This window comes from Lingula anatina, chromosome 3 (assembly GCF_051362555.1).
Source record: "Lingula anatina isolate TDL-2025a chromosome 3, LinAna3.0, whole genome shotgun sequence".
Lineage (NCBI taxonomy): Eukaryota > Metazoa > Brachiopoda > Lingulata > Lingulida > Lingulidae > Lingula > Lingula anatina.
In genome coordinates, this window is record NC_141769.1 from 32,804,418 (window position 1) to 32,828,572 (window position 24,155).

The 24,155-nt window shown below is 36.6% G+C and overlaps 3 protein-coding genes across 3 annotated transcripts; 2 read left to right on the top strand and 1 right to left on the bottom strand.

Annotated features, from left to right (window-relative positions):
- The first annotated feature begins 2,635 nt into the window (after nt 1–2,635).
- LOC106168288 (uncharacterized) lies at nt 2,636–7,614 on the top strand. Its single transcript, XM_087009998.1, has one exon. The coding sequence runs from the start codon at nt 3,579–3,581 to the stop codon at nt 5,298–5,300; it is 1,722 nt and encodes a 573-aa protein (XP_086866124.1). The 5' UTR covers nt 2,636–3,578; the 3' UTR covers nt 5,301–7,614.
- Nucleotides 7,615–12,482: 4,868 nt separating this feature from the next.
- On the top strand, nt 12,483–16,246 carry LOC147763257 (uncharacterized). The gene has a single exon (XM_087009997.1). The coding sequence runs from the start codon at nt 13,081–13,083 to the stop codon at nt 15,106–15,108; it is 2,028 nt and encodes a 675-aa protein (XP_086866123.1). The 5' UTR covers nt 12,483–13,080; the 3' UTR covers nt 15,109–16,246.
- Nucleotides 16,247–18,583: 2,337 nt separating this feature from the next.
- LOC147763258 (uncharacterized) lies at nt 18,584–23,743 on the bottom strand. The gene is made up of 2 exons (XM_087009995.1): nt 22,822–23,743; nt 18,584–22,254 (listed from the first exon to the last, which is right to left on the bottom strand). The coding sequence occupies exon 2, from the start codon at nt 22,232–22,234 to the stop codon at nt 19,832–19,834; it is 2,403 nt and encodes an 800-aa protein (XP_086866121.1). The 5' UTR covers nt 22,235–22,254; nt 22,822–23,743; the 3' UTR covers nt 18,584–19,831.
- Between the last annotated feature and the right edge of the window lie 412 nt (nt 23,744–24,155).

The window sequence follows — 24,155 nt, forward strand, 5'->3', positions numbered from 1 at the left end:
TAACTACAAACAATGTCTATTAGAAGTGATAATAGTGCCAGCACATTCAACACAGTCATACACGCCTATGAAGTGCGTCTAAGAATAAGTGCTCTTTTGCTGAGGCGATGATACATGAATAGACCCGGAATATTGTGAAGTTCTTGTCCCGCATCGCTTTGTGTAAGGGTAAATATCAAAGTCAGTGGGCTGTAGTTGTGCTACTGTGATTGCGCCAATATGTAGATATGGGCATATCAGATGGCATACATGCAAAAATTGCACATGGCAACGATTTACAAATTCGCGTTTTTTTATTTATTTATTTTTTTTTTATTTTAACCATGACGTTCTTTGTCGCGCTCTTGGTCGATGCAGCAAGTTATTAGAAAACAAGCTGACTGAAAATAAGCACAATTTTGCACCTTCAAGTTTCGTGACAAGTTTTAATATCATATACCCCGTATTTCTACAAGCGTCCTCAGCTCAAAGTGTCGAAAGAAAAAAAATTAAACCATGCCGTCAGAAATCCGCTTCAACTTCGCACTCACGGCTCCACTCTCATGTTCTTCCAGCTTAAAATGACCAGGGCCCGGTTTCACCAACAGGACGTAAATTTACTCGGATACGACTGTTGTAATACGCCTGGCGTCCGTGCGCCAGGTTAACTCTCTCTGCTTACGCCCGTTGCACCAAGTTTTTACCACGCCAGAGTAACGCTCCGTTGCTTCACTGTCCAACAATACGTGGATGGTATAATTGGGCAAATGAGGAGTTCGCAGCTGCAGTCATAATGAAATAATGACATAAATAAACACAAAATGAGCATTTCAGTGACGGAGAAACTCATGATCATAAGCTACATTATTGCCTTTTGATTTAGAAATTAAAACGTTAAAATACGTCACCTTTGCTGTTGTCTAGGATACGCAGCAATAAAACCGTAAATGTATTCCGAATCAAAATATTATTATATTATGCTAAAAAGTTAAATCTTTGATTGATTGGAGCCTGTTGTAAATGAGAAAAACGCGTTGGAGGCAGTACGTATTCCTATTAAGTTTTACGTCTGAAAAAAAATGCAAAAATTGCACCTGCATTTGCATATATAATTTACAACAGTGTCAACAATTTCATGGCCTTCTTATCTATAGCTACAGGGGCGGATTTAGGATGTCTTCAGGGTCTTCCGGAAGACGGTCAGATTTTCGAGTTTACATTGACGGGTATCTAATTTTTTAGGTCAGAAGACGGTCAAAAATGAAGAATGGATCAACAAAGATAATTTGGAAGACTGCCAAAAATATCTCAGTTACACCGTGAGATATCATTTAATTTAATCGAGCTTACATCTTGTACGTAGATTAAGAAATACAAGGGAAATGATACAGGCCTATTATATGAGCTTAAAATGTTGATATTCTAAGCTTTCGTCTTTATGTTTATAATAATAGGCCTATTAAATGTGAAGAAAAAAATGAATATAGTTAGTTATGGTTCGTCAAAAATTGTGAAAAGAAATAAAGAAACCGCATTGCTAAGAGCCAAGACTAACCGACATGTGTGGTGTATCTATACATACGCATATACATGGCTACACACATGTAGGCCTACTCCTACCATATAAAAATTTTTACACAAACTGGCTAACATTACCGACATCAGCTCATAATTTTCTCATCTTATTTCAACAAACATTATATTTACGATAAGAAGGCTACATAATTAATATTGGGCCTATTATATATTATGACATACATGCTTATTACAAAAGGATATAATTATATGACTTTTACAACAAATGTTGAGCACATAATTAATTATGAAAAACAAATTATATTTAGGGCCTATTGTAATTATTAAGTTTAAGATAGTCAGTAGGCCTACATTGATATTTAGGCCTATATGTGAATCATTTGTAGTAATGCCCAGTTAATTTCTCTTATTTAAACTGAATTACAGTTTAACTCCTATTGTATCAATCATAAAATATTAAATTAAGTAAGTTTAAACTTTTCATAACAAGTATGCGGGGGGGGGGGGGATCCAGGATCAACCCCCCCCCCCCCCCCACACACACACACACACACACACACACACACACACACACACACACATTGGCATGGGGTGCGGGCCGGGCCCCCATGAAGGGTACCCGAAACATTTGGTATTTAAGAGGGCGACCGGTGCAATTTGGTACGGTTTAGAACTATAATTCAGTTTGTCAAAATTCAAGAGGGGAGCATTGGTGTGATTATTTTCAGAAATCGAAGGGGGAGTCAGGACCGCTCTTAGCTGACCACCCCCCTCTAAATCCGCCAGCGAGTAAAATTACCAAACCTTTCTCATTATTAATATTAAGCAAAATCTTCATAAATATGGCAAAATAAATGCAGACTAGTCATGCAAGTTGTGTGAGTTACTGTACACATGTAGGCTACCAATCTTCCTTTCGATAAACCCAAAATTTGTATTGCAAATGGGTTAAATCGTTAATTATATATAAACAACAAATTGACCATGGACAAAAGGACTTTTGCATCAAAGTTTTCTTGAAGTATCTTTATTATTTCAAGGTTAATAAATATTATTGTTATGCGCCATCTAGATATAAACAACTGTCCTGTGTTGCCGTTTCCGCCATCTTGTGGCCTGTCCTGTCGTTTCTCCTAAACCGAGGCTGCATCTCAGAAGACTGCAGCAACAGAGAGAAGTTGAAAATTTCTGCAGGTATTTTAACATTTTTGCCTCGTAGACTACTCTTTTAGATGAAAAGAAAGAATCTCTTAAGACTATAGTTGTCACACGTAACTATCCGCCGGTATGAACGATACAGTTGATCAAAGTTTACAATTCAACCACTGGAAGTAACAGACCCAACCAACACTGGGACCCAACTGATTCCCACTCCAGGGGTAATCCTAGAGAGGGGTGAGAAACGTCCATTGTTCTCGTCAGCGAGGCTGGCTTTTTTCAGGGTATGTACGCACAGACAGAAAACTAAGTAATGTGGGAACGTTACTAATGAAGCCACTGGTAGTACTAGTAGATTATCAGTGTGTAGTCTTGAACAAGCGCCTCGATGACGAGTGAACAGTTGTCAAAAACAAAAGACCCAGGTGTGGTAGTTCGACTACTGTTCATGCGTGCCACAAAGACCAAACCTAATTGCTCCTCAAGGTCACAAAACAATATCCGGTACTGACGGCTGGGCTCGTCTTAATCAAGTAGCGCGTTTCCACCGCCTGCCCACTCCGGCCATGGTGGCCATCTTGTGGCGTTTTGCTTTTGTTAAAATAAGTTTGCGTTGCCTTTACTACGCATATTGGACTAAATTCACTCAATTAAATCGCTAACAGACACGCAGTATCATTTTTAATATGTTTTCGATGGACTTTTCTGTTACCCAACACCATGGAAGTGTATCTGCCTGCACAGCGCAAGAAAGGACTTGGTTACGATATATAGTATATTACGCTACAGGGCTCCTGCCGCAGGGCAGATCTAAAACCTGGATAAATCCTGCATTCTTTTCCAAGTGACTGGCTCATGGCAGCATTTTTTTTTTTTTTTGTTTCTAACAACAAAGTGGTTTCACCATGCATAAAAGAATTCACTCTGGAGAGAAACCTCACAAGTGCAGATTCTGTGACAAATATTTTATGAAACAAAGTGCTTGCACCAATCATGAAAGAATTCACAAAGGTGTGAGACGTTACAAGTGTAGATACTGTGACAAATATTTTACAGATCAAAGTAGTTGCACTGGGCATGAAAGAATTCACACAGGAGAAAAACTTTACAAGTGTAGATTCTGTGACAAATGTTTTGCACAAAAAGGTAATTGTGTAGGGCATGAAAGAATTCACACAGGAGAGAAACCTTACAAGTGCAGGTTCTGTGACAAATGTTTTACAGTACAAAGTGGTTGCACCAGGCATGAAAAAATTCACACTGAAGAGAGACCTTACAAGTGTAGATTCTGTGACAAAAATTTTAAAGAACGTCGTGTTTGCATCGATCATGAAAGAATTCATAATGGAGTGAGACCTTACAAGTGTAGATTCTGTGACAAATATTTTAGAAAAAATAGAAATTGCACTTTGCATGAAAGAATTCACACGGGAGAGAAACCTTTCAAGTGTAAATTCTGTGACAAATATTTTACACAAAAAGGTAATTGTACTTTGCATGAAAGAATTCACACAGGGGAGAAACCTTACAAGTGTAGGTTCTGTGACAAATATTTTACAGTACAAAGTAGTTGCACTTTGCACGAAAGAATTCACAGAGGAGAAAAACCTTACAAGTGTAGATTCTGTGACAAATATTTTACACAACAGATCAATTGCATATCTCATGAAAGAATTCACACAGGAGAGAAACCTTACAAGTGTAGATTCTGTGGAAAATATTTTTCACAACAAAGGGCTTGCTCCATTCATGAAAGAATTCACACAGGAGAGAAACCTTACAAGTGTAAGTTCTGTGACAAATATTTTAAAGAACAAAGTGATCGCACCAAGCATGAAAGAATTCACACAGGAGAGAAACCTTACAAGTGTAGATTCTGTGACAAATATTTTTCACAACAAAGTAGTCGCATCATGCATGAAAGAATTCACACAGGAGAGAAACCTTACAAGTGTAGATTCTGTGACAAATGTTTCACAAAAAGAAGTGGTTGCACCAGGCATGAAAGAATTCACACAGGGGAGAAACCTTACAAGTGTAGATTCTGTGGCAAATATTTTTCACAACTAACTAGTCGCATTAAGCATGAAAGAATTCACACAGGAGAGAAACCTTATAAGTGTAGATTCTGTGACAAAAATTTTACTGTACAAAGTAGTTGTGCTTTGCATGAAAAAATTCATAGAGGAGAGAAACCTTTTAAATGTAGGTTCTGTGACAAATATTTTACACGACAGATCAATTGCATATCTCATGAAAGAATTTACACAGGAGAGAAACCTTACAAGTGTAGATTCTGTGGAAAATATTTTTCACAACAAAGGGCGTGCTCCATTCATGAAAGAATTCACACAGGAGAGAAACCTTGCAAGTGCAAGTTCTGTGACAAATATTTTAAAGAACAGAGTGAGTGCACCATTCATGAAAGAATTCACACAGGAGAGAGACCTTACAAGTGTAGATTCTGTGACAAAAATTTTTCACAACAAAGTAGTCGCATCATGCATGAAAGAATTCACAAAGGAGAGAAACCTTACAAGTGCAGATACTGTGACAAATGTTTTACTCAAAACGGCCATTGCATTAAGCATGAAAGAATTCACACAGAAGAGAGACCTTACAAGTGAACCCACCGGGCAAATTATATTGTTTTAACGTTGAAACAACGTTGAACCATGACGTTGAGAAGACGTTGGATAAACGTTGGATTTGAAAGTTGTGTCAACCTCAGATAGCAACCTTGTATCAACGTCAGAAAACAATGTTATATCAACCCCACCCAGCGGGAAATTAGCCTGGATGTGTTTAGCAGTAGGACATTTTTGATGGCTAAATATATGTGGGGTATAAATGTATGGCCTTTAAGTTAAAATTTCTAAGGTCAAGTTTAATATATATATATATATATATATATATATATATATATATAAGAAGATAACTACATATATAATATATATATATGTCAAAGGCCCGGATCAAATCTAGTCCCATGTCTTAGCTCAAGGCGCAAATGAAGCCCATCTTTAATTTAACATATCTTTAGTAAATGTTACTAAATCAGTCTACATGTCTTTTCTTTAAACAATAAATATCTTTAAAAAGTAGCATCCTCTGATGTATTTTACAAATCACAGGTAATGAAATACAAGTATATCTCATTTGCCACACCTGTAAGTATCATAATATGTGCCTTGATCTAAGACATCCCCTGCACATGCCATACAAACAAACCGGCAGCTTGGCCAATTAACTTGGTCATTTAGCTTGCCCATTATGCTGTTAACAATGCTGTTAACTATGTTTACAAAGACACCATAAAGAATGGGCCCAGCCAGGGTGTAATAAACATGGGGTCTGGGCTTTTTATGCATAGGACTAGATTTGATCCGGGCCTTTGACATATATATATATGACAAAGTCAAAGTCTCCTCAACCTGTCCAACTATAATAGCAGGTTACCAAGAACTGTTAACTCCATCACATTTACAGCAACTTATTCATCCTAGTGTTAGCTGACCTTGCAAGGAATTCAGTTTATTGGAATGTATTTCTGAATAACAAGTTAAGAAAATTCACTAGTTAACTAAAGACACAAAACAACTGTCACTTTTACTTTAAAACCGTTTTATTATTATTTTGATAAATTTAGTTACAGAATGATAAACAAAGTATCACGTTTTCAATAATTAATATTTTAAATTACAATCCATAACTGCAAGGTTGTGTCATCTACCAAAATACAACGTTGAGTCAACATGGCTGGATCAACGTTGATTTTACCTTGAATTTAGGTAGATCAACGGCAATTCAACGTAACAACCTGTTTTCAACGGTGATCCAACGTAACTATGCCTGCTGGGAAGATTCCGTGACATATTTTACAGTACAAAGTAGTTGCACTTTGCATGAAAGAATTCACACATGGGAGAAACCTTACAAGTGCACACTCTGTGACATTTTTTTTACATAACAAAGTGGTTGCACCAGTTTTAAAAGAATTCACGAAGGAGTTAGACTCCGTTCACATGAAAAATCTATTTTCTAAAAATCAATTTTCTATTCGCGGTATCTTGTGATCACTCCAAGCGCAGCTGAGAATTAATTACAGCTTTGGCAATAACTGGCTCGCGCTGCCAGTAATTACGCGGCAGGGTATTCAGGGCACAGACCATGATCACAAGATGCTGCAAATAGAAAATAGATTTTTAGAAAATAGACTTGTCATGTGAACGGGGCCTTAGATTAGACCTTACAAGTGTAGATTCCATGAAAAATATTTTACACGACAAAGTAGTTGCGCTGGGCATTAAAAAGTTCCCAAAGGAGAGTAACCTTACAAGTGCAGATTCTTTGACAAATATCTAACAGATCAAAGTAGTTGCACCATTCATGATAGAATTCACACAGGAGAGCATCCTGACAACTGTTTATTCTGTGACAAATATTTTGCACGAAAATGTAACTGTGCAAGGAATTATAGAATTCACACAGGAGAGAAAGCATTCCGGTTCTGTGACGAATAATTCATAGAACAACTAGCACCAAGAATTCACACAGGCGAGAGACCTTACTCGTGCAGATTTTGTGACAAACATTTAACTGAACAAAGCCTTGATCCAAGCATGAAAAAATTCAGACAGGATAGTTCAGATTCTGTGACAAATATTTTATAGAGCAAAGTGATTGCACTAATCACGAAAGAATTTACAAAAGAGTGATACTTTACAAGTATAGATTTTGTGACAAATAATTTTCACTTAATAGTAGTTTCGCCAGGCATGAAAGAATTCACACAGGAGGGAAACCTTGTAAGTGCACGTTCTTTGACAAATATTTTACAGATCAAAGTAGTTGCACCAGGCATGAAAGAATTTGCAAACTTGTAGTGAGACCTTATAAGTGTGGATTCTATGACAAATATTTTCCAGAAAAGATTGGTCACCAACTACCTGTAGAAAGAATTTACACAGGAAAAAAAAAAAAAAACTAGCTTACATGTGTAGAATCTGTGATAAAACTGTTAAAGGAAGATATGTTTCTTGTTAACATCATGAAGGACTTCAAATGGTATACTTATTGAGAAAAAATCCCCCCCCCCCCCCCCCTTCCTAATTGTCAGAGTTACGTTATGCCTGTTCATGTAGATGTCATAGTGGTGATTTCACGGCCAAATTTCATTTTAGAAACTTCCACATTTAAATCAAATTAAATCAACATTTGGTAAAGATTGTTCAGATGTCTCTTTTATAATGACATTATATGAATCTGTTAATGTACGTTATTCATTGAAAAGAACTGTAACCAAGTTTTAAAGGATGTTTTAAGTTTAAAAAGGATTGAATAACTTTATTTACGGCTTCATCTCCAATTTAGAGTTTAAAGCAGTCTCACTTTACGGCCGTAATTATGTTAATTGGCTATAATATCTCTGACTTGTTTTAGGAATCACTGTAATGCATTTTGTGTGTATTAGTATATAAGGAGAAGAACTTTGTATTAGAGAACAGAGATTGTTGATCAGAGCTCGGAGTGAGTTTGGTCGGTCAAACCGATAGCTGGATTGTCCCTGCTGTCTTAGGAGACTCCAGATCTCTCAGCCAGAGAAATAAATGTAGAGATCAGTCAGTTTGTAGTTGATCTCTGGAAAACATATCACTGCTGTTGTGTTACCTGCTGGAGAAGTAAATCAGACCAAAGTGTCCCCTGTGATATAGAAAAGCATTGTTTTGATTCATTTGATATTCATTTTCACAGAATTTCTTAATTTTAATGTGAAAATATGAGAAAGAAGCACCAGTTAACTAGAGTCCAACATTATAGAAGTAAACACTAAACAGGGACTTTACCTAGCATTAGATGCCCTGTAAAATGGGCAGTTTATATTTTTTTAATGGAACCAATATACTGGATTTTTGAATATACTTATCTTATATAATAATCAAGTAATAAATTGTATTCATATAACAAAAGAATATAATTTCGTGGCTTTTAAAATACACATCTAGCACATAATTAATGATAATAAAAACATTTATTGCAATTATTAAGTTATATACATTGATATATGCATATGTGAATCATTTGCAGTAATGCACAGTTCACTTCCTCTACTTAAACTGAATTACAGTTCTTTTTGTATCAATTTTCAAATAAAATATGTTTCCTAACAAATATTCCTAACAAGTATGTACGTAAAAATTTCCCAAGCTTTTTAAAAACAATTATTATTTGAAATAAGCAAAATTTATGCATGCATAGCAAAATAAGAATAGATTATAGGGAAGTTGTGTGAGAAACCAATCCTTATTTGGCCATTTTGTACTGGCATAGTGCAAATTTCTGTCCTCTTCTAAAAAAATCAACCATGGATTAACAAGAAATGGGTCCTGGGGAGAAAATGATTTGGCATCAAAATGTTCTTGGAAGTATTTTTATTATTTCAAGGTATTCAACTCTTGAGTTCTTATTCCCAGCAGAAGCAGCCTTGGTAATTAAGTTCTTATCCAGGGAAACTGACTAAAGTTTTTTTTTTTTTTTAGAAACTGGGGCCTGGGATATAAAAAGTTTATACATGTTAGTGGTGCTGTTGCTTACTGTGCTGTGCTGGATGTGGTGCCAGTCTCTGTATATGTAATGAGATGGTGTTAGTGGTGCTATGAATTATTGTGCTGTGCTCGATGTGGTACCAGTCCCTGTATATGTAATTAGATTGTGTTAGCGGTGCTGTAAATGATTGTGCTGTGCTGGATGTGGTGCCAGTCCCTGTATATGTAATGAGATGGTGTTAGTGGTGCTATGAATTATTGTGCTGTGCTCGATGTGGTACCAGTCCCTGTATATGTAATTAGATTGTGTTAGCGGTGCTGTAAATGATTGTGCTGTGCTGGATGTGGTACCAGTCCCTGTATATGCAATGAGATTGTGTTAGTGGTGCTGTAAATGATTGTGCTGTGCTCGATGTGGTACCAGTCCCTGTATATGTAATTAGATTGTGTTAGCGGTGCTGTAAATGATTGTGCTGTGCTCGATGTGGTACCAGTCCCTGTATATGCAATGAGATTGTGTTAGCGGTGCTGTAAATGATTGTGCTGTGCCGGATGTGCCGAGGATGGATGTACAATTAAAACACAGCTGTTATTCCGTTGATATTGAACATTAATCCTCAAGTTGTCATGAAATTTTATGCCGAGCCCTGACTCTTGGGGTGCTTTCCCAGTGATTTAGATCGATCTAAAGATTAAGTTTTAGATCGACATAACTCCCTGGAGGTTCACGCTAAATTGCAGTCAGCCGAGCGGGCACCATAGTTAATTGCCCCCTTACAGCTTTTAGTAGGTGGGACAAACGCTTAAGCCGGCCAAGCTGACAGTAATATAGTGAGACTCCCGACAGGGATAGATCAATCTAAAAATCTATGGAAATGGGTTGTTGTACTCTTAGCAGAGAAAGACATGGTCAAACTGATGTTTTCTGATGTTGGTACAGTTTTTCTACAATTTTTTTTTACTAAATGGTGAACTCAAGAGTGAACAAATGCAAAAGAGTGGATAATTGCCATGCTTGGGTTTTAATTTTAATCAGGGCCGTAGCCTGAGCAAAATGCCAGGGGGGGCAGTAAGCGGACACGAGGGGGCGAAGCTACCGAGGGGGGAGAGTGTGGTGTGTAAAATTCCAAATTCCAGGGGGGGCAGGTGCCCCCCCTGCCCCCCCGGAGGCTACGGCCCTGTTAATACATTTTAACATGTGCCCTCCAAAACAGCACCAAGTCTTCTGTACCCACTGCATATATATATATATATATATATATATATATATATATTTTATTATTTATTTTTTTAATGGCTTGTCCTTTATGGTATTCTTGACTCTAAGGCCACATTCAGAACAGTGGACTAGCTTGACTGTGGATGAAATATGGCAACCCACTAAAAAGCTTGCCATCTAATTTGCTAATAGACACTGTATATATTACCCTTTGGGAAGTATTCAAGTGATATTGGATTTGGCCATATTTGACCCTCAGAGTTACACACCATTTCCATAGATTTTTAGATCGATCTATCCCTGAGGGGAGTCTCACTAGATTACTGTCAGCTTGGCTGGCTTAAGCGTCTGTCCAGCCTACTAAAAGCTGTAAAGGTGTAATTAACTGTGGTGCCCGTTCGGCTGACTGCAATGTAGGAGTTAGGTTCATCCAAAACTTAATCTTTAGATCAATCTAAATCTCTGGGAAAGCACCCTAAGTCCACTGTTCTGAATGTGGCCTATGACAGAGTTACATCTCTGTTCGAAAATCAATCAACCTGATTTGTCCATTTTTCCTAAAGAAGGTTTTTTTTTAGCATATTTTTTCCAGTATTATACAAATAAAATGAAAACCATGTCATATTTTGCTTTTTAACTTGCATGACTGATTCAAAGGTCAGACATATAGATCAAGTTTGAAAATAAGCTTGATTAGCTTATTTTTGTTGAAGTCTTAGCAGTAATATATTTTATGCATCATAAATTTCTGCTTTTTGTCTGTACATTAGACAGCTTTGCAGTTAAGTTATGTCTTTTTTGTGTGAAATATTCATTTTTCACATATTGGCATTTTCAAGGTTGGACACTGAATTTCCATGGACTTGAAGAACTTTGATAGTCACACTTTTTGAATAACTATGTTACCTGTGGTGCACAATTAAAAATTGGTGGTGATTATGCTGTAAAGCATTATGTAATATCGCATCAAAATTGACTAAAACTTTATTTTGGCCTATATGCTGCCACAGTGACCATTCAAGGAAAACCATGTCATTTATGATTATGAAACTTACAGAAAATTTAGAAGCAGTCTAGAAGACTAAAATACAACTCAAGTTGGAAAATCAGTCCGATTGGTGTCTTTTTCCAGAAGTTGTTCAATTTTTTTTTTTTTTTTTTTTTTTTTTTTTTTTTTTTTTTTTTTTTTGTGAAATGTTCATTTTTTCACATATTGGTTTTTTTAATATGTGTGCCTTTGACCGTACTTGGTCTTGAAGATTTTACTTGTCGCATTTTCTGAAAATCAATTATATATTTATGTAATTGAAGGCTAATGTTGATCATGCTGTTGAGTATTTTGTAATATTGCATCAAAGTGACTAAAGCCCCATTTTATTTTGCTGCCATAATGCCCTTAAAAAAAACAATATCACTTATGATGCGCACACCTGTAGAAAAAAAGCAAAGGCCTACATAACAGCTTGAGTTGCATTTTTCAAAATAGAAATGTGAATTATTTGCAACTTATCAATGCACAGTTTATTTCTCTTATTTAAACTGAATTTCAGTTTAACTCCTGTTGTTTCATTTATGGAATATCAAAATAACTTTTCTTAAATTCTCAAATTTCAAGAGGGGAGCTTTGGTGTGATTTTTTCAGTAGTCGAAGGGAGATCGAGTCAGGACCGCCCTTAGCTGACCACCCCCTCTCAATCCGCCAACGAGTAGGCCTATGTACGTAAAATTACCAAACCTTTCACATTACTTATATTAAGCAAAATCTTCATAAATATAGCAAAATAAATGCAGACTACATGTAGCCAAGTTGTGTGAGTTACTCATGTACCAATCTTGCTTTAGATAAACCAAACATTTGTATTGCAAATGGGTTAAATCCTCCCCTAAAAAGTCAATCATAAATAAACAACAAATTGGTCATGGACAAAATAGATTTTTGCATCAAGTATTTCTTGAAGTATCTTTATTTTTTCAATATATTATTGTTATGCGCCATCTAGATATAAACAACTGTCCTGTGTTGCCGTTTCCGCCATATTGTGGCCTGTCCTGTCGTTTCTCTTAAACCGAGGCTGCATCTCAGAAGACTGCAGCAACAGAGAGAAGTTGAACATTTCTGCAGGTATTTTAATATTTTTGCCTCGTACTCTTTGGATGAAGAAAAAAAGAATCTGTTAAGGCTATAGATGTGGCAGGTAATTATCCGCCGGTATGAACGATACAGTTGATCAGAGTTTACAATTCAATCACTGGAAGTAACGGACCCAACCAACACTGGGACCCAACCGATTCCCACTCCCGCCATTGCGGCCATCTTCTGGCGGGACAAGCGGCGTCATGCTTTCTAGGATTATCCTTGGTCATGGCTATTGTAAAAATATGACTTCGTTGCCTTTACTACGCATATAACGCTAAATTTACTTATTGAATCACTAACAGACATATGTTTTCGGTGGCTTTTTCTGTTACCCAGCACCATGGAAGTTTATCTGCCTGCACAGCTCAATAAAGGACTTGGTTACGATAGTATATCACGCTACAGGGCATCTGCCGTAGGGCAGATTCAAAACCTGGGTAAATCCTGCATTCTTCTCCAAGTGCCTGGCTCACGGTAGTTTTTTTTAACAACAAAGTAGTTGCACCATGCAAAAAAGAATCCACACTGGAGAGAAACCTCACAAATGCAGATTCTGTGAAAAATATTTTACGAAACAAAGTGCTTGCACCAATCATGAAAGAATTCACAAAGGTGTGAGACCTTACAAGTGTAGATACTGTGACAAATATTTTACAGATCAAAGTAGTTGCACCGGGCATGAAAAAATTCACCCAGGAGTGAAACCTTACAAGTGTAGATACTGCGACAAACATTTTGCACAAAAAGGTAATTGCGCTACGCATGAAAGAATTCACACAGGAGAGAAACCTTACAAGTGCAGGTTCTGTGACAAATATTTTACAGTACAAAGCCATTGCACCAGGCATGAAAAAATTCACAGTGAAGAGAGACCTTACAAGTGTAGATTCTGTGACAAATACTTTAAAGAACGTCGTGTTTGCATCGATCATGAAATAATTCATAATGGAGAGAGACCTTACAAGTGTAGATTCTGTGACAAATATTTTACAAAAAGTAGGAATTGCACTTTGCATGAAAGAATTCACATAGGAGAGAAACCTTACAAGTGTAGATTTTGTGACAAGTATTTTACACAAAAAAGTAATTGCACTGTTCATGAAAGAATTCACACAGGGGAGAAACCTTACAATTGTAGGTTCTGTGACAAAAATTTTACAGTACAAAGTAGTTGCACTTTGCATGAAAGAATTCACAGAGGAGAGAAACCTTACAAGTGTAGATTCTGTGACAAGTATTTTACACAAAAAGGTAGTTGCACTGATCATGAAAGAATTCACACAGGAGAGAAACCTTACAAGTGCAGATTCTGTGGAAAATATTTTTCACAACAACGTAATTGCTCCAGTCATGAAAGAATTCATACAGGAGAGAAACCTTACAAATGTAAGTTCTGTGACAAATATTTTAAAGAACAAAGTGAGCGCACCAAGCATGAAAGAATTCACACAGGAGAGAGACCTTACAAGTGTAGAATCTGTGACAAATATTTTTCACAACAAAGTAGTCGCAAAATGCATGAAAGAATTCACACAGGAGAGAAACCTTACAAGTGTAGATTCTGTGACAAGTTCTTTACAAAAAGAAGTGGTTGCACCGGGCATGAAAGAATTCACACAGGGGAAAAACCCTACAAGTGTAGATTCTGTGACAAATATTTTTCACAACTAAGTGGTCGCATCAAGCATGAAAGAATTCACACAGGAGAGAAACCTTATAAGTGTAGATTCTGTGACAAAAATTTTACAGTACAAAGTAGTTGCGCTTTGCATGAAAAAATTCACAGAGAAGAGAAACCTTTTAAGTGTAGGTTCTGTGACAAATATTTTACACAACAGATAAATTGCATATTTCATGAAAGAATTCACACAGGAGAGAAACCTTACAAGTGTAGATTCTGTGGAAAATATTTTTCACGAAAAAGGGTTTGCTTCATTCATGAAAGAATTCACACAGGAGAGAAACCTTACAAGTGCAAGTTCTGTGACAAATATTTTAAAGAACAGAGTGAGTGCACCATTCATGAAAGAAGTCACACAGGAGAGAGACCTTACAAATGTAGATTCTGTGACAAACATTTTACAATAAAAAGTAATTGCACTGATCATGAAAGAATTCACACAGGAGAGAAACCTTACAAGTGCAGATACTGTGGCAAATGTTTTACTCGGAATGGCCAATGCACTACGCATGAAAGAATTCACAAAGGAGAGCAACCTTACAAGTGCAGATTCTGTGGAAAATATTTTTCACAACAAAGTCATTGCTCTAGTCATGAAAGAATTCATGCAGGAGAGAAACCTTACAAATGTAAGTTCTGTGACAAATATTTTAAAGAACAAAGTGAGCGCACCAAGCATGAAAGAATTCACACAGCAGAGAAACCTTACAAGTTAAGATTCTGTGACTTTTTTTTACAAAAGAAAGTGGTTGCATCAGTCATAAAGAATTCACAAAGTAGTTTGATTACACCTTACAATTGTAGATTCCATGAAAAATATTTTACACGACAAAGTAGTTGTGATGGGCATTAAAAAGTTCCCAAAGGAGAGAAACCTTACAAGTGCATATTCTTTGACAAATATCTAACAGATCAAAGTAGTTGCACCATTTATGATAGAATTCACACAGGAGAGCATTCTGACAACTGTAGATTCTGTGACAAATATTTTGCACGAAAATGTAACTGTGCAAGGAATTATTGAATTCACACAGGAGAGAAAGCATTCCGGTTCTGTGACGAATAATTCATAGAACAACTAGCACCAAGAATTCACACAGGCGAGAGACCTTACTCGTGCAGATTTTGTGACAAACATTTAACTGAACAAAGCATTGATCCAAGCATGAAAAAATTCAGACAGGATAGTTCAGATTCTGTGACAAATATTTTATAGAGCAAAGTGATTGCCCTAATCACGAAAAAATTTACAAAAGAGTGATACTTTACAAGTGTAGATTTTGTGACAAATAATTTTCACTTAATAGTAGTTTCGCCAGGCATGAAAGAGTTCACACAGGAGAGAAACCTTACAAATGCAGAATCTTTGACAAATATCTAACAGATCAAAGTAGTTGCACCAGGCATGAAAGAATTTGCAAACTTGTAGTGAGACCTTATAAGTGTGGATTCTGTGATAAATATTTTCCAGAAAAGATTGGTCACCAACTACCTGTAGAAAGAATTTACACAGGAAGAAAGAAAAAAAAAAAAAAAAACTAGCTTACATGTGTAGAATCTGTGATAAAACTGTTAAAGGATGATATGTTTCTTGTTAACATCATGAAGGACTTCAAATGCTATACTTATTGAGAACCCCCCCCCCCTTCCTTTCTTATTGTCAGTTCATGTAGAAAAGCATTGTTTTGATTCATTTGATATTCATTTTCACAGAATTTCTTAATTTTAATGTGAAAATATGAGAAGGAAGCACCAGTTAATTAGAGTCCAACATTATAGAATTAAACGGAGACTATTCCTAGCATTAGATGCCCTGTAAAATGGGCAGTTTATATTTTTTAATGGAACCAATATACTGGATTTTTTTATATACTTATCTTATATAATAATGAAGTAATAAATTGTATTCATATAACAAAAGAATATAATTTCGTGGCTTTTAAAATACACATCTTGCACATAATTAATGATAATAAAAACATTTATTGCAATTATTAATTTATATTCATTGATATATGCATATGTGAATCATTTGCAGTTATGCACAGTTCACTTCCTCTACTTTAACTGACCGTTCTTTTTGTATCAATTTTCAAATTATTTTTTTGAAATAAGCAAAATTTATGCATGCATAGCAAAATAAGAATAGATTATAGGCAAGTTCTGTGAGAAACCAATCCTTATTTGGCCATTTTGTACTGGTATAGTGCAAATTTCTGTCCTCTTGTTAAAAAAATTAACCATGGATTAACAAGATATGGGTCCTGGGGAGAAAATGATTTGGCATCAAAATGTTCTTGGAAGTATTATATTATTTCAAGGTATTCAACTCTTGAGTTCTTATTCCCAGCAGCAGCAGCCTTGGTAATTAAGTTCTTATCCAGGGAAACTGACTAAAGTTTTTTTTTAGAAACTGGGGCCTGGGATATAAAAAGTTATACATGTTAGTAGTGCTGTTGCTTACTGTGCTGTGCTGGATGTGATGCCAGTCTCTGTATATGCAATGAGATTGTGTTAGCGGTGCTGTAAATGATTGTGCTGTGCTCGATGTGGTACCAGTCCCAGTATATTCAATGAGATTGTGTTAGTGGTGCTATGAATTTCTGTGCTGTGCTCGATGTGGTGCCAGTCCCTGTATATGTAATGAGATTGTGTTAGTGGTGCTATGAATTATTGTGCTGTGCTCGATGTGGTACCAGTCCCTGTATATGCAATGGGATTGTGTTAGTGGTGCTATGAATTACTGTGCTGTGCTGGATGTGCCAGCCCCTGTATATGTAATGAGATTGTGTTAGTGGTGCTATGAATTATTGTGCTGTGCTCGATGTGGTACCAGTCCCTGTATATGTAATGAGATGGTGTTAGTGGTGCTATGAATTATTGTGCTGTGCTGGATGTGGTACCAGTCCCTGTATATGCAATGAGATTGTGTTAGTGGCGCTGTAAATGATTTTGCTGTGCCGGATGTGCCGAGGATGGATGTACAATTAAAACACAGCCGTTATTCCGTTGATATTGAACATTAATCCTCAAGTTGTCATGAAATTTTATGCCGAGCCCTGACTCTTGGGGTGCTTTCCCAGTGATTTAGATTGATCTAAAGATTAAGTTTTAGATCGACATAACTCCTTGGAGGTGCACGCTAAATTGCAGTCAGCCGAGCGGACACCATAGTTAATTGCCCCCTTACAGCTTTAAGTAGGTGGGACAGACACTTAAGCCGGCCAAGCTGACAGTAATCTAGTGAGACTCCCCACAGGGATAGATCAATCTAAAAATCTATGGAAATGGGTTGTTGTACTCTTAGCAGAGAAAGACACGGTCAAACTGATGTTTTCTGATGTTGGTACAGTTTTTCTACAATTTTTTTTTTTTACTAAATGGTGAACACAAGAGTGAACAAATGCAAAAGAGTGGATAATTGCCATGCTTGGGTTTTAATTTTAATACATTTTAACATGTGCCCTCTAAAACAGCACCAAGTCTGCTGTACCCACTGCATATACATATACTGTATGCCCAGTCTCTGTTAAGAATTAAAACTGGTTTGAGCAAGTAGTGGGTAATTCTCAAAGGGTTATGGAATAGTATGCTAAAATATATATATATATATATATATATATATATATTTTAATGGTTTGTCCTTCATAGTATTCATGACTCTAAGGCCACATTCAGAACAGTGGACTAGTTTGACTGTGGATCAAATATGGCAACCCACTAAAAAGCTTGCCATCTAATCTGCTAATAGACACTGTATAGATTACCCTTTGGGAAGTATTCAAGTGATATTGGATTTGGCCATATTTGACCCTCAGAGTTAGTCCACTGTTCTGAGTGTGGCCTATGACAGAGTTACATCTTTGTTCGAACAATCAATCAGCCTAATTTGTCCATTTTTCCTAAAGTCTGTTTTTTTTTTTTTTCAGCATATTTTTCCAGTATTATACAAATAAAATGAAAACCATGTCATATTTTGCTTTTTAACTTGCATGACTGATTCAAAGGTCAGACATACTGTTAGATCAAGTTTGAAAATAAGCTTGATTAGCTTATTTTTGTTGAAGTCTTAGCAGTAATATATTTTATGCATCATAATATTCTGCTTTTTGTCTCTACATTAGACAGCTTTGCAGTTAAGTTATTCCTTTTTTTTTTTTTTTTTTGTGAAATATTCATTTTTCACATATTAATTGGCATTTTCAAGGTTTGCCACTGAATTTCCATGGACTTGATTACCTTTGATAGTCACACTTTTTGAATAACTATGTTACCTGTAGTGCACAATTAAAAATTGGTGGTGATTATGCTGTTAAGCATTCGGCCATTCTCAATAACTAGGTCCAATTAGGGTTTTTAAAAAGTGAAAATTGAATTTATCATTTTGATGTTGTTTTATGCTCTAAATTGACCCTGTATTATTCAGTAAATTTGCCCAAAAATTCTGTATGCAACACTTTCACCGATCCTGAGATACGTGTGCCGTAACAAAGGGGTATAGAGTCTCAAAACTGGGCACAAAAAACCTTCGTGATCACAGAAGTACACGTAGTTTGAGGCGTCGTATGAACTTATGCAGCAAGCTAGGCTTTTTCAAAACGATTCAGTTTAAAATAGTTATGTTGCACAAATTATGCACAGTAGAAATAAAAGATACAGGGCAGAAAATGCACACCAGAGCCTTTGTCTAAAAATGTTGTGCGATCAGAGAAAATGAAAAAAACTTTTTCAAAATTCACACATGAGTCTGTCCTTTTTCCCACAGTAAATCTAAGACACCCGTAAGGCTTGGTTTTCGTGTTAAATAAAACCTATGTGCCTTCTTTCAGAAAAGACGTGTTCCCTGGTAAGTACTCTCTACCCTTTAATATATAGTCCGGGTACAAATGAAACACACATTTCGTAACGAAGATTTAATGTTTTTAACACTGACATGACATTCCACATTTTGGTATTTAAGATGTATAAAACTGAAACTAAGTTAAAAAAATATCACTTTAAAGACATGCATCACTAACATCTTGCTGTGATTTCACTCTGCACTATATATAACAAAACACTGCATCTAATTTCGGACGATTTGTGTGTACATTAAGCAAATAATTTAATTAAGGAAAAACAAGTTACAAAAAGCAAAAATCTGCCCTTTGTTTCATTGTTTTACAGACAAAATACTTCATTTTAAAACAAATAGTAAAGCTCCCAGGTTTGAAGTTTCCACCTTGGAAGAGATAGGTCGGGTAAACGTAAATGCATAATACATAACGGAGGTTTAAATATATTCCACAGTTTGCATTTATATCAAAGACTAAAATTAAGCTTTAAGATCACTTTAAAGATTCGCATAACATAGGCTACATCTTGCTGTGATTTACAAACAAACAGTAGAAAGTCTCTATTTGATATTTTCCGCCTTGGATTATAAGGTAAATGACATTTTGTAACGAAAGTTTTATAATCCTGTAAAATTATTTAATTAACTTCTGAAAGTGAGTCTGAGAGTAACATACTTGTAACAACAAGTAAATATCTGTTCATCAACATGTTCAAACATTACCAATAAAAATAAACTTCTTTTAAAACATATTCAGTATGCGTTCTCTGTCCTTTTCCGACAGTTTAAACATGCGTTGTGATTTTCCACAAGCCTCTGGCGTACTGATCACGGTTAAAATGGCGTCGTGTTTTAGCCAGATTTTATCTTCTCTAGAAGGCCATTGTAGCAACTGCTTGCGTTTCTCCATAAAACACACCTCCACCTCTTCATCCTCCTCATCCGTATCAGAGATCTTTCCAATATACCACTCCCCATCATAAATTGCTGCGACGTACTGCCCGACAGTCAGGACAGCGGCATCTCTCTCGGGTGTCTCATCAGCATCCAGACCTGAGGTTTGATCGTTGTCATCGTAGGTGGTGACTTGCAACACCTGGTTTTGCCAGGTAGTGCAAGTTATTCCAGACAAACAGATGTCGCAGTAGCAACTGACATTGCGAACCTTGACCTGCGATGCCCCCAAACCCACAACGGCATGTACTTTCATAGTTCCCTTTAGTGGCTTGATTACTCTCTTTTCCTGCTCTTTTTGTTTTTTCTCACACTTTGCTGCAGACACAAACAGAAAAGAGACGTTTGTCATGCTCGACTGGACAGCCCATGTGAAAAAAGAATTTGCGTCTTGTATCACGGCCTTGCCTGCTCTCATTGCTTGGTCAGCGAGACGCTTACAGGAACCGCCCAGGCCATCGCACGGCCCCTTCCCATGGCCGGCTTCAAAGTAGTTCCACCTGGCCTTAACTTGGTACATGGATTCATGGTTAGCTACAAAATCGAACATGTGCTTGTTTCTGTACTGACTTGTAGGAGAATCACTCCAGTAATGTATAGTCCTTAAATCTGGAACAATCTCTTTCAAGAGCGGAACTATCTCATCCACGAAAGCGATGACAGTGGACGATGCATGTGTCATTTCATCTGAAACAACGATGAAGCTTTTGTGGAGTAACTCGCCTGAGACGCGATAATAGGCAACTACGGGATGTAGGGTGACGGTTGTCTGATTAAAGTACGCACTCTGTACCTCTTCCATAGACCTACAGCTGTAATTTTCTGCAAAATCGAGTTGAACAATCATCTCGTTAGCGGGAAGATTTTCTTTCAGTTTCTTGATTTGTTCATATTGTGTACCCACACGGAAGACATGTTCTTTGAAATCCTTCATCTGACCTTCAAAGTGGCTTGCAATTTGTTTCCTATCGAGCGTGGATTCAATCATTTTCGTGACATATTTCTTTCTTCCCTTTTCCTCTATCTCCACTCGTTTCCACTGCGTAATCACAGTCGAGTCACCAACAGCCTCTTCAATTTGATGTACATCGGGCATATTCTTGATGACAGATTCTGGATTTGCTGGTATGTCAATCCCTGCACGCTTTAAGGCTTTGACAGTTAAAGCTGCATTTTGGTGTTTGGTGCATAAGCAGGAGCTGCGACCTGCATACGCAGCTGTCAGTATGTATTTTGGACGGCATCGACAGAATGATGCAAGTGACAATTTTATTGTAGGATTTTCCGACAAAAATTTTTTGTGCAAATTCCTTGTGTAATCAGTTAAAACAAAAGTTTGTGACAATCCATCTTTTACCTTCTTGGCATCCTTTTTGCCTGGTTGTTGTCGGCTGTTATCCTCTCTTTTGAGGAACTCTTCCACTTGCCTTTTATATCGTCGGCAGGCATTAAATCGTTGTGCTCTTCTCAGTTGGTGCATTTTGCTGTCCGTTGTAGTCAATCTATGTCGGCATAGACCTGTGGAAGCAGCCAGCAAGCTCCCCAACCTGTACTTCTTGACGATGCGACCAGAAATAACCCTGTGTATGGCTTTCACGTTTCCTTTTTGGGTTCCCTCTTTGGTCGCCCTTATTTCTCTCATCATAGTGTTCGCCAACAGCAGAGGTTTTTTTATTACCTCCTTTTGGCTGGATGATAGCTGTGCCTTGTCCATGAGATTTTCAGTTTGCTTTCTGGGTGTCAGTTCACCACACTGTATCTTCTTCTTTTTCATTCTTTGTAGTGACCTCTGAGCTGTCTTACACCTCTTTTTAAGTATTAACTTTTCTTCCTCCAACGTTTTCATTCTCGCTTTTACTTCTGATAGCTCTCGTTTCCATCTTTGAACTGCGCCCTTGCGCCTGTTTCCGAAATTCATTTTAATTAGAAGAGGGCGGTCTCTTTCGCTTTCATATCCACTTGTTTCATCAGTGTCATTGTGCGCCCTTTCTTCGCGTTTTCTAGCGTAGAATAGACGCAACTTTTCACGGTTTTTCGCATTCCGTTTTTGCCTTTCATCATTTGAAAGTGCAGAGGATGGAATGTAATTCCGTCTAACCCTTTCACGTTCTTTTCTTAGATATTCTTCTGCATTCTTTTCCTTAAGTCTCTGTCTATACGCTTTTTGTATTTCTGCTCTACTCTTTACCATATCTGTATCTTATTGTGACCCTGAAATTATTAGAAACCTTCGTTACCAACATGAAACTTTCGTTACCTTTGATTAGTCTTTTTCAAATACAGCAGAAATCTCTTTCAATCAAAATCAAATTTTGTTTGCAACTTAAGAGGATATTTATTAAATACACAATGTATCGTTCATGCCAGATATTCATCTCTTCTCCTCCAGCAAGCTGATTAATCTCAAGTACATTAATATATACATGTTAATTAAATTCACCATCTTTTATTTTCTTCTGTGTTTTGTAAATCAATGAATATTCAAGTTTTAAAAAATAACAACTATTTGTTCTTCTAGTATCGCACATTATTTATGCCCTGCTGATATAATTATGTCACAGTAAGTGGTATACAAAACAATATTCAAATTGCAAACCTTCGTTACCAAATGATCACGGAGGTTTACACGTTTGAATTACATTTTATATGCAACAATTTATCAAGTTCAATTTGTACTTGTAAAAAAGAAAGATTCTGGTTATAATATCCCATTTAAACATTTTGGTTAGGCCCGCTTGGTCACACTATAATTAGTCATAATAATTTAGGCATACTTACACACGAAAAGTTGCTTTCAAAACAGAAAGAGTCTGCTGCACGAGATTCGTCTGCTGCTCTCAATGGCGGCTGTTGTACAAAAGGCGGCAAAAGGCGGCAAATAAGTACTTAAATACTGAGTTATTCTTTATTCTTTATTTAGTTTTAGGATATCGGTAACGAAAGTTTAAGTAACGAAGGTTTAGTAACACCTTAGACTCTCTAGGTTTCCTACTGCTTTTTCCTCAAAACACAAGTTAGATGTGATTTACTCGAATGGTCCGAAGTCTGCTTCATGATTAAAGTGATATATGGCAGGTTTTTTGGACAGAACGTACTAGGATTAATGATCACGAAGGTTTTGTCATTTACTCATTAACTGAATTCATCTGTGAGACTTCATTCATACATCGTAAAAAACAGACCTGGCTTCTGTTATTTTGTCTTGTTTAAAACATTTATTATATCAAGTTAGGAACGAACTTCTTTCATGAAATGTTCATGAATGATTTCTTGCAGATTAGCCGTGTCTAAAATCGCACAACGGAGGTTTTTTGAAAAATCAAAATTCGGGCGACACTGCATATCAAAGGAATAATATTCAAACAGCCATGCATACTGATGTTTAAATAACCTTATCTGAAAAAACGATGTTATGTGACATGAAAAAAAGGTGCGTCACAAAAAGAAGAATATATTGTCGTGGTATAAATTTAGCATGTTTAATGGAGATGGTGTTTGGCGACAGTAACGAAGGTTTGATTTTTATTATCAAAATTATTATTTTTCTGGCAATGAATCACAGAATACTGACTATTTTGGCTTATAAGTTGGTCATAAGGTGCACGTCATTTTGAGTCAGTGAACAGACTTAATTGTCTTTTATTTACGGAACCAAGGCCTGGAACATCAATTGGACCTAGTTACTGAGAATGGCCGATAATTATGTAATATCGCATCAAAATTGCCCCATTTTATTTTGCTGCCATAATGCCCTTAAAAAAAACAATATCACTTATGATGTGCACACCTGTAGAAAAAAAAGCAAAGGCCTACATTGCCACTTGATTTGCATTTTTTTAAATAGAAATGTGAATTATTTGCAATTAACTTATTAATGCACAGTTTATTTCTCTTATTTAAACTGAATTTCATTTTAACTCCTGTTGTTTCAGTTATGGAATACCAAAATAACTTTTCTTAACAAGTGTGCAGGGGTGGATGCAGAATTATTTGAAGAGGGGTCCACAGATGCAAAGCCGACCCCCCCCCCCCGGTCCCCCCAACCCCACCCCCTTGGCATGGGGTTCGGAGGCCCGCTGAAGGGCACCCGAAACATTTTGGTATTTAAGAGG

Coding starts and splice junctions, on each gene's coding strand:
- LOC106168288 (XM_087009998.1), top strand. CDS start 3,579: ATGCATAAAAGAATTCACTCTGGAGAGAAACCTCACAAGTGCAGATTC.
- LOC147763257 (XM_087009997.1), top strand. CDS start 13,081: ATGCAAAAAAGAATCCACACTGGAGAGAAACCTCACAAATGCAGATTC.
- LOC147763258 (XM_087009995.1), bottom strand. CDS start 22,234: ATGGTAAAGAGTAGAGCAGAAATACAAAAAGCGTATAGACAGAGACTT.